Here is an 11559-nt window from a genome sequence, read left to right on the forward strand (position 1 = left end):
GGGAAGAAGCTGTTCTTGAGTTGGTTGGTACGTGACCTCAGACTTTTGTATCTTTTTCCCGATGGTAGAATCATAAATCTACAGTGCAGAAGGAGGCCATTTGGCCCATCAAGTCTGCACCGTCAACAATCCCACCGAGGTCCCATTCCCATAACCCGGTGCATTTACAGTCCTAAGCCCACTGACACTCAGGATCAATTTAGCACGGCCAATCAACCTAACCTTCACATCTTTGAACTGTGGGAGGAAGCCGGGGGGAAACCCACGCAGACACGGGGAGAATGTGTAAACTCCACACAGGCATAAGTTCATAAGATACAGGAGCAGAATTAGGCCATTCGGCCCATTGAGTCCACTCCACCATTCGATCATGGCTGATGCGCTCCCCATCCCTATTTTCCTGCCTTCTCCCCATAACCCTTCACCCCATTACCAATTAAAAATCTGTCTAACTCCTCCTTAAATTTACTCACTGTCCCAGCATCCACCACACTTTGGGGGAGCGAATTCCACAGATTCTCCTTTGGGAGAAGTAGTTTCTCCCCAACTCTGTTTTAAATTTGCTGCCCCTTATCCTAAGATTGTGACCTCTCGTCCTAGAATGTCCCACAAGAGGAAGCATCCGCTCCACGTCTACTTTATCCATACCTTTTATCATCTTGTTTACCTCAACAGTAACCCGAGGCCGGAATTGAATCCGGGTCTCTGGCGCCGTGAGGCCGCAGTGCTAACCACTGTGCCACCGTGCTGCCCCAAAAAGAAGGTGGAAGGGGTGTGTGGGGGGTCCTTGATTCTGCTGGCTGGTTTTCCCAAGGACGTGTAGAGGAGCCAACAGATAGGAGGCTGGTTTGAGTGATGGACTGGGCTTCGTTCACGACCCCTTGTAGTTTCTTGCGGCCGTGGTCAGAGCAGGAGCTGTGATGCGTCTGGGAAGGATACTTTTTCTGGAAAATCCTGCCAGTGTGACCAGCCTGCGAACTCCGGCCGCTGACTGCTTTTCCAAGCTAGCGGGAAGTATAGACGGAATCAATGGGTGGAGGAATAGGTGGCCTGGAGTTTAGAGATGATATGGAGATGCCCACTTTGGAGTGGGGCACAGCAAGAAGTCCAACAGGTTTATGTGGCATCTCAAGCTTTCGGAGCACTGCTTCTTCACCAGGTGGGTGACTTGACTTGAATTCGATGATCAGCCATGATCGTGATGAATGGCGGAGCAGACTGAAGGGCCACCTCCTGCTTCTCGTTTCTAGTTGGGTCATACAGCCCCACGCCGAGGGGCTCCTTATCTGGTCGGTCCTATTATCCCTCTCTCCCTTTGCGCTGTCCGCACCTGTAAAGACTCCCATTCCAACCATTACCTTGCCGTGTTTGTGAACCCAACTCTCCACTCACCTGATGAAGGAGCAGTGCCCTGAAAGCTCGTGATTCCGAATAAACCTGTTGGGCTTTAACCCGGTGTTGTGAGACTTCTTACTGGTGTTTTCCAGGGCAGTTTTGTGACCCCTTGCACGTTTCTGCTTACAATTCAGGCATTGCATCGAGTGTCTTGGGTTCTCGCGTGGTCCGTACCAAAAGAATTGCTCCGAAGCTTGCACCAATATTCGACACACTATGGTGGATGAATTGAAGGATCAGAATGCGTGCAAAGAGAAAGACTCCCTGAACTGCTGGATGAGCTTTCTGATGAAGGAGAGGGAGGGGGTTGCACAGTATGATGTTTACATCAAGAAAACGACAGGTTTGTACATGTGTCTTTTGCTTGTGTGAGCAGACTACGACCCGCACGCTCGAATCGGCCTGCACCCTCCCTGTTTTTTTTCGAAGCCAAATAATTGGGACTTCACTGGCCCCTCAGGTTGGCATGGTAACAATAAAGTGGAATGCTGGGATAGTCCACCCACGTGAGTAATTCATAGCATCCCTACTGTGCAGGAGGAGGCCATTCAGCCCATCAAGTCTGCACCGACTCTCTGATAGAGTGTCTTACTTAAGCTGTCTCTATCCCTGTAACCCCACACATTTAGCATGGCCAATCCCCCTAACCTACATATCTTTGGATGCTAAGGGATAATTTAGCATAGCCCATCCTCCTAACCGACACATCTTTGGACACTAAGTGGCAATTTAGCATGGCCAATCCACCTAACCTGCACATCTTTGGACTGTGAGAGGAAACCAGAACACCAGGAGGAAACCCACACAGACATGGGGAGAATGTACAGACTCAGCACAGACGGTGACCCAAGGCTGGAATTGAACCCAGGTCCCTGGCGCTGTCAGGCAGCAGTGCTAACTACACAGCATGGATGATTTATTATGAGAATCAATAGGTTTGATAAGGATCCCAAGTGCCTCTTAACTGATCAATTCAACTCTGGTGGGGGGCTGCCTATGTCGGCATCCCCCCCATGTGCTGGGAATGAGCCCCAGGAAACATGCTCGCCAGGAGCAGACAAAACCCAGCCCCATGTCCACACTCCACAGTCCCACCACCTCCCCATCCATCCTGGAGCTCATTCCCAGCACACGGGGGGGTGCGGAAATGGGCAGCACCACCATCACCTCCCCCATTCCATCCCCCCATGCATGGAAGATACCAAATATGCTGAAAGAAAATGTGTGCATGAAAATAACACAGCAACTGTAAGATGTTCATTTCTTAGAAGATACCGGGGCAGGGTGGGGGGACAATTCTCTACTGGAGACATTGCATTGGGACGACATTGCAGATTCCATTCACGTACACACAAAGGTTCGACTTGCTCCCGTGACCCTATGTTTCTTCATTTCAGAGTGTCCTCAGCCTCCGAACATCATAGCCATCGTGGCTGGAGGAGTCGGTGGTGTACTCCTTATCGGTCTTGCCATTCTTCTGATTTGGAAAGCGTTAACTGAACTCTACGACAGGAGAGAGTACAAGAAATTTGAAAAGGAGAAAGCACGTTCGAAGTGGAACGATGTACGTAGACCTGTTCACTTTCTCACTTAACCTGCTACCATGTTGAAACTGGTTTTTTAATCGTGAGCTCCCCTTGACGCAATCCTGTGTAAACAGAACCTTGGGATGTCAGTGGTCACGCCAATCTAAGGTCTGGTCGCTGGACTAGTCACCCAGGGTAAAGCTCTGAGGGACAAGATTTTCCAGAAAGTAATGGAAAATCCCAGCAGATCGGACAACGGAGCGAGAATAGAGCCAATGCTTCGAGCCTGCACGACCCTTCGTCAGACATGGTTCGCATCCCACCAAGGGAGATGGTGGAATTCTAATTCAATAAAAATAGTCTAATGGTGACCATGAAACCGTTGTCGCAAAAACCCGTCCAGGATCATATAATCCCTACAGTGAAGAAGGAGGCCCATCGAGTCTGCACCGACAACGCTACACAGGCCCCATTCCCGTAATCCCACATATTTACCTGACTCGTCCCTCGGACACTAAGGGGCAATTTAGCATGGCCAATCCACCTAACCCACACATCTTTGGACACTAATGGGCAATTTAGCATGGCCAATCCACCTAACCCACACATCTTTGGACACTAATGGGCAATTTAGCATGGCCAATCCACCTAACCCACACATCTTTGGAGTGTGGGAGGAAATTGGAGCACCCAGAGGAAACCCATGCAGACATGGGGAGAACGTGCAGACTCCACACAGAGGCCAAAATTGAATCCAGGTCCCTGCCAATGTGAGGCTCCATCTAGTCCACTGACATCCTTCAAGGAAGGAAATCTGCCGTCTTTACCCCAGCCTGGCCTACATGTGACTCCAGAGCCACAGCAATGTGATTGACCCTTAAATACCCTCTGAGATGGCCAAGTGAGACACTCAGTTCAAGGGGCAATTAGGGATGGTCAATAAATGCTGTATAAAAGGTGAAGTCGCCATAGTCCCAGGTGGACACAGATTGGTGGTGATTTGACCTGAGGGTCAGGCGAGGTTGTGAAGGCGGGGTCTTCATGTGTAATCTCAGCCGGTACGGGAATCGAACCCATGCTGTTGGCGTTGCTCTGCATCGCAAACCAGCTGCTCAACCAGCTGCTCAACCAACTGAGCCAAACCAACTGTCAATTCTGGGCACTGCACCTCACAAAAGACATAATAGATGTGGGAGGATGCGGCAGAGATTCTCCAGAACGTTGCCAAGGTTAGATTATGAGGAGAGATTAAGGGCTGCACGGTAGCACAGTGGTTAGCACTGCTCCTTCACAGCTCCAGGGACCTGGGTTCGATTCCCGGCTCGGGTCATTGTCTGTGTGGAGTTTGCACATTCTCTTCGTGTCTGCGTGGGTTTCCTCTGGGTGCTCCAGTTTCATCCCACAGTTGAAAGATGTGCGGGTTAGGTTGATGGGCCATGTGAAAAAATTGCCCCTTAGCGGCCTGGGATGCGTAGGTTAGCGGAATTAGTGGATAAATGTGTTGGGGGTATAGGGATAGGGCCTGGGTGGGATTGTGGTTGGTGCAGACTTGATGGGCTGAAGGGCCTCTTTCTGCACTGTAGGGTTCTGTGTTCCAACCAGGTTTGTACATGCTGGGATTCAGACGGCTAAGGACTTTGAAAAGAAGTGTGGACCGTTTTCCATCTGTGATTACGGTGGCATAGTCTAAGATAAAGGGACATAATTCTAAAAGAAAAACAGGGCCATTCATTGGAGAAGCTTGGACATGTAGAACTTTCTCCCACCGAGAGGGGGTAGATGCTAAACTCAGTTACATAATGGGGACAAGATACTGGCACTGCACAAGGCTATAAAGGGATACAGAGCCTGGGCGAATGGAGTTAAGGTACGGATCGGTCATGATCTTGAATATCGCTAGAAAAAGAGACATGTTGCCGAAGTTTTTCATCTTGCACTCATCAGGACAAATACAAGAATGCCAAATTTCGACGCACCCCAATTTGAGGGAAAGTCCCCATAGTCCCAGAAGACCACAGGCCGTGAGCTGGTGGTACTCTAACCTTAGAATCACCATACCTCAGGCCGGGGGCAAGGGCAGGGTCTTTCCTGGATACCCTGGTACATGAATTGAACCCACATTGTTGGCATCGCTCTGCGTCACAAACCAGCTGTCCAGCCAACTGAGCTAAACCCAGCCCCAATTTACGGTACAGGAGAAAAGCGTGCTGATTGGTTAGCAATGCCTTGATTTGCCAAAAGCTTCTCCTTCAAATGTTTATCCAATTTCCATTAGAAAATTATTATTGAATCTACTTCCTTGAAAGTTGATTCAATAATAAGACTGGAAAGTGAGGTCAGACTATTGAGTTGGATGATCAGCCATGATCTTATTGAATGGCGGAGCAGGCTCGAGGGGCCGAATGGCCTACTCCTGCTCCTATTTCCAATGGTCTTATCGTGTATCCCAGGTCACAACAACTCAGGATGGGCAAGTGTATTTTCCTTGTCGCCTCTTTCTGGCAATTGCTTGACAAAGGCATGGGAGTGTGGCGACTTAGGCGTTTTCATGGTAACTTCATTGCAGTGTTAATGTAAGCCTACTTGTGACACTAATAACTAAACTCAATCAGGGCCAATTTCCTTGTGGGATGGAAACATAGGAAGTAGGAGCACACAGAGGCCATTCGGCCCTTCAAGCCTGCTCCACCGTTCATTATGATCACGGCTGATCATCCAACTCAATGGCCTGATCTCACTTTCCAGTCTTCTTTGTGCCCATCTGCACAGCTGGCACAGCTCCAGTGCTATGGATTTACCCCTGGGCTGCATTCCCCAGAACTGAGTACTCTGTGGAGAATGACATGCATTCAAGGGATTCCTGCATTACTTCCTGACTGCCTGCTGGTCACCCATTCCCACTCTCCCTGCCCTGGAGTGGTGTCTGTAAAATCTGTGTCAGCAAAGCTCACAGTCGCTCAGATGTGCAGCCAAGTCTGTGGCTTCTGCTTAAGCTTCAAAGCGCAAAGTTTGAGCAGCCGTAACTGACAACACTTCCTGCACCAGATGGCTACCCAAGGCACAGGAAATGTCCTGGAGTTCCCACGTGGAACAGGATGTGCACTTCAGGGGTCAGAATTTCCCCGCTGTTTCTCTATCTATTGGGAAATTAAACTTAACCACTTTAAAAAAAATAAAGTCTCACCAAGCAACTCAGTTTCCTCTCTGGTGCAAATAAATATGGAAAAAATTGCTCCCGGTCTGCTTCACAGTGATCCCAAGCTGTGATACCCAATGTTGAGTAATAATTATTTTAACTCTTCCCTCCCTGTGGAGAGATTGGAGAAACTTGGTTTGTTCTCACTGGGGCCTTGGAGGTTGAGGGGCGACCTGATAGAAGTCTACAAGATTATGAGAGGCATGGACAGAGTGGATAGTCAGAAGCTTTTCCCCTGGTTTCCGGGGAGGTGGTGGAAGCAGATACATCCGGAAGGGACGCTTTCTATGGAAAATCCCGCCACCGTGACCAGTCGGAGAATTCCGGCTGCACTATATGCTCTGTGAAGTGGGGATCTTGCTGAATGGTGGCCTGATTCCTTAGAAAAATTAAATCTCGCAAAGGCAAAGTCCTTTAGTTTAAAACTATACCAAGATTTATTAAAAGCATATAAAGCTTACGTAGACAGACAGACAGATAAAACAGCAGTCGAAGGGAGATCCTTGGATTGTTAAGCAGCACAGGGTACCACTAAACCTTCCAAAGATGTCTATCTTGTGCCAAAATTCAAACACAATTATACCTTGTTTCTTATTTAAGTCTTTAGCGTAATTCAATTTCATTGCATATTCAATTGTCAAACGTCTTAGTCAATTGGTAGGACAAACTTGAATGAAGATTACAGGGTCAACGACAGGGTTCTGAGGAATGTGGAGGAACAGAGAGATCTTGGGGTTCGTATCCGCAGATTTCTGAAGGTTGCCACTCAGGTGGATAGAGCCGTGAAGAAGGCTTATAGTGTATTAGCGTTTATTAACAGGGGGTTTGAGTTTAAGAGCTGTGGGGTTATGGTGCAACTATACCGGATGTTGGTGAGATCACATTTGGAATATTGTGTTCAGTTCTGGTCACCTCATTATAAGAAGGATGTGGAAGCATTGGAGAGAGTGAAGAGGAGATTTACCAGGATGCTGCCTGGATTGGAGGGTAGGTCTTATGAAGAAAGGTTGAGGGAGCTGGGGCTTTTCTCTTTGGAGTGGAGGAGGATGAGAGGCGACTTAATAGAGGTTTATAAGATGATGAGAGGGGTTGATAGAGTGGATGTGCAGAGACTATTTCCTCGGGCGGATGAAGCTGTTACTCGGGCATAACTATAAGGTTCATGGTGGGAGATATAGGAGGGATGTCTGAGGTAGGTTCTTTACTCAGAGAGTGGTTGGGGTGTGGAATAGGCTGCCTGCTGAGCCAGTGGAGTCAGACACTTTAGGAACTTTCAAGCGGTTATTGGATAGGCACATGGAGCACTCCAGAATGATAGGGAGTGGGACAGCTTGATCTCGGGATTGGACATAGCTCAGCACAACATTGAGGGCCTGTACTGTGCTGTACTGTTCTATGTTCTAATTGCAATACGCCACCTGATTTAGTGACATTTCTATTGGTCCATCCCAATATCTGATTCCACCTATTTGGCACATTCTGAAGATGGCATCCCTTTCTTGTGTTATTTGTGACATAAATATCTTGAAAGCATCAAGTCCAGGACCCATGGATCTGATGTTCTCTCATGCTTGTTAATTAGAACAAAGAACAAAGAAAATTACAGCACAGGAACAGGCCCTTCAGCCCTCCAAGCCTGCACCGACCATGCTGTCTGACTGAACTAAAACCCCCTACCCTTCCGGGGACCATATCCCTCTATTCCCATCCTATTCATGTATTTCTCCGGATGCCCCTTAAAAGTCCCTATCATATCTGCTTACACTACCTCCCCTGACAACCAGGGAAAAAGCTTCTGACTCTCCACTCTGTCCGTGCCTCTCATAATCTTGTCGACTTCTATCAGGTCGCCCTCAACCTCCATCACTCCAATGAGAACAAACCAAGTTTCTCCAACCTCTCCATGGGGAGGGAAGAATTAAAATGATTATTACACAACGTTGGATATCAGCGGTTTTTAATCAGATGTGAATACATTTAATTGAAGCGAAATTATATATTATGACTCTGTTTGTGAAGTATATTTATTCAAAGCATCTTTGAAATACAATGTTTTAACTAAAAATTTCACCTGTCCGTGCCACTCAGTACAAATGCTAACACGACAAATATTTCCAAGCATTTAGTTAAAGATTGCAGAAGTGGCACTTAGGGAAATTGAATGTTCCTGTTCCGCTCAACACTAACATCATGTTTCAACATAAGAGCAAATGATGCAATATTGAATTTGATACATGATTTGGAGAAGATAGTCAAGAAGGCATACGGCATGCTTGCCTTCATCGGCCGGGGTATTGAGTTTAAAAATTGGCAAGTCATGTTGCAGCTTTATAGATCCTTAGTTAGGCCGCACTTGGAATATTGTGTTCAATTCTGGTCGCCTCACTACCAGATGGACGTGGGGGCTTTGGAGAGGGTACAGAGAAGATTTACCAGGATGCTGCCTGGTATTAGCTGTGAGGAGAGGTCGGAGAAACTTGGTCTGTTTTCGCTGGAATGACAAAGGTTGAGGGGCGACCTGATAGAAAATTGAGAGTCATGGACAGAGTGGATACACAGAAGCTTTTTTCCCAGGGTGGAAGAGTCAATTACTCGGGGGCACAGGTTTAAGGTGCGAGGGGCAAGGTTTAAAGGAGGTGTGCGAGGTAAGCTTTTTTACACAGAGGGTGCCTGGAACTCGTTGCCAGGGGAGGTAGCAGAAGCAGATACAATAGTGACTTTTAAGGGGCATCCTGACAAATACATGAATAGGATGGGAATAGAGGGATATGGTTCCCGGATTTTAGTTAAGTTGGGCAGCATGGTCTGTGCAGGCTTGGAGGGCCGCAGGGTCTGATCCTGTGCTGTAATTTTCTTTGTTCTTTGAACTCTCTGTTAACCTCTTAACTAACTTAGAATCCCCTTCTCAAGTCAAGTCTATTTATTAGTCACAAGTAAGGCTTACATTAACACTGCAGTGAAGTTACTGTGAAATTCCCACACTCTAGCGCCTGTTCAGGTCAGTGCGCCTAACCTGCATGCCTTTCGGACTGTGGGAGAAAACCGGAGGAAACCCACGCAGGCACGGGGAGAACGTGCAGACAGTGACCCGAGGCCGGGAATCGAACCCGGATCCCCGGCGCTGTGAGGCAGCAGCGCTAACCCACTGTGCCGCCGTGCCACCCCGCTCCTACACACTGTCATTCTGTGCGCCCTTCAGTGCGAAACGTTCTGATTGCTTCCCTGTGCTGTTTGTCTCCACCAGGCTGACAATCCGCTGTTTAAGAAAGCAACGACCACCGTGATGAACCCCAACTTCGACGGAGAGTGAAGATTTGGATGGAAGAGAGCTTGTGACTGTTCAGAATGTTTTGCATCAAGCAAGCCTGTGTTTCTCAAGGACTAACATTAGTGCTTATTTTCTGTATTTTTTTAATCCACAATGAAGGTCTTTCGCTTTTACTTGATACGTTACCGGAAGAAGCAACATGGGGAGGGGGGTGTACAGGGAGCCACAGACAGAGGAGGGGGGGGTCAGTATAGTGATGCTTCAGTCCTCGAACTCAACCCCCTCCCTCCCCCTCGCCAGCCCCAGTTCCAAGCTCCCACAACTCCCAGTCTCCCCGATCTTTCTTGGACTCTTTGCAAATCAGTTTAAAGTTTTAAGCTCATTTATTAGTGTCACAAGTAAGGTTTAAAATAGCACTGCAATGAAGTCACTGTGAAATTCCGCCTGGTCGCCACAGTCTGGTGCCAGTTGGGGGTCAATGCGCCCTAACCAACACGTCTTTTGGACTGTGGGAGGAAACCGGAGCACCCGGAGGAAACCCACGCTGACACGGGGAGAACATGCAGACTCCACACAGACAGTGACCCAAGCCGGGAATCGAACCCGGGTCCCTGGCGCTGTGAGGCAGCAGTGCTAACCTACTGTGCCACCATGCCATGCCAGAAGCCACCTTTCCTTCTACCCACTCAATGTCCGCCCACGTTAAGCAAGTGCAGAAGGAAATGATGCTTCCAAAGGCATGAGGGCAGGTTCATTAATACAGTGTCCTCTGCAGTGATAGGCTACTGAGAGGAGATCTGACCTCAAAATAAAATTGGAGGGGTGTTGAAGCCGATAAAATAAATATTCAATTCCGATGGGAAAGCTTTGATCGGAGTTGAGAATGGCAAATAACAATGCCTGTGCCAAAACCAGACCAAGAGGACCAGGCGTGTTTGCAAAGTGACTTCTTTTGTACCCAGCTGGTGATGCCAATATAAAAGCGAAATACTGCCAGTGCTGGAATCCAAAAACAGAAAATGTTGGAAAATCTCAGCAGGTCTGGCAGCGTCTGCTGGCGAGGATAGAGTCAACTGGCAGGATTCTCCAGCCTCGCTGGTCTAAAAGCCGGAAGTTCCCCGCCCACTGTCACATTCTCCGCAACCCACCCCCGTTAAAATTCCAGTGGCGGGTGGGATGAGAGAATTCCAGCCAATGTTTCCAGTCTTTGTGACCCTTTGTGCGAGCACTAAGGTGGTGATGCCCGTAGTCGGGTACCCAATGTCAAAACGTGAACGCTGATGCCAGTGTCACCCTCCCGTTTCCCGGGCAAACTGCCAGTGTCAGAGTGTAATCAGTCTCGGAAGCCAAAGTCCTTTCTCCAAAATCTCTTCATTTACAATTCCAACAGCAGTACACGGAGCGCGATCCGTCAGCAATCTACCTGGGGAGTGCCAGAGGAACTGACACGCCCGCTTAAATACAAGGAAAAGACTCCCTGATTGGCCCATCAACTGGCTCCTTAATCAGGGAGTTCATACGGAATAGGCCAACCCCTAGTGGCCCGATTAACGTTATTACACAAAGCACGAACACCGGGTCTCAGATGCCAGTGGCACCTTCCCGTTCCCCAGGGCCCGGGTGTCAAAGTAATTGACTCCAAACCTGTTCTTCAAAACTCCACTGGCAGACTTGCAAGCGCGGATCAGTTTTCTGCGACGGCTTCCCCAGTTTTGTCAAAGGAGATGAGGTCGGATTCGTTCTGTGCTGTTGGGAAAAGAATGCACCCGTGTTAGCAAATTGCTTGAGGAGGAAATGCCTGCAACCCTGTGCATCCCATCCCTGGCAACTGCTACCCTTTTTTACCCGCCACCCCCCCGCCACCTTCCCCCACCCCGTTTATGACCTGTATTCCTCCCAAGAGGGTGACCAAAAAGCTTATTCTGGGATTGTTCCAAATCGCAACAGATTTTATCAATAGGCGCCAGAGGGAAGTAAGTATGTCCTGGGTGTGGTAGTGAAGAGATAGTTCTGGTTGATCAGTGGCCTCCAGTACGTGGACTTTGGTTCACTTATAAAACAGCTGGTCTGGTACTTTTGTTAGCAATATTCATACCAAAGCACCAGCTCTCCCAGTTCCAATGTTTCCAATTGCATCCCTACCCAAGCTGTAGCCATTTAACATCCCTACCCAA

The 11559-nt window shown here is 48.4% G+C and overlaps 1 protein-coding gene across 1 annotated transcript in view; it reads left to right on the plus strand.

The window, feature by feature from the left end:
• The window catches only part of LOC145349944 (integrin beta-2-like), a 76259-nt gene extending 66701 nt beyond the window's left edge, over positions 1–9558 (plus strand). Inside the window, exons 14-16 of the mRNA XM_080198647.1 lie at positions 1530–1738; positions 2793–2959; positions 9362–9558. Of these exons, the coding sequence (XP_080054773.1) occupies positions 1530–1738; positions 2793–2959; positions 9362–9427 (442 nt within the window). The 3' untranslated portion in view covers positions 9428–9558. The remainder of the gene's footprint in view (positions 1–1529; positions 1739–2792; positions 2960–9361) is intronic.
• The last annotated feature ends 2001 nt before the right edge of the window (positions 9559–11559 follow it).

The sequence above is a fragment of the Carcharhinus amblyrhynchos genome, chromosome 11, assembly GCF_965287045.1.
Source record: "Carcharhinus amblyrhynchos chromosome 11, sCarAmb.v2.hapA, whole genome shotgun sequence".
In the NCBI taxonomy this organism is placed as follows: Eukaryota; Metazoa; Chordata; class Chondrichthyes; order Carcharhiniformes; family Carcharhinidae; genus Carcharhinus; species Carcharhinus amblyrhynchos.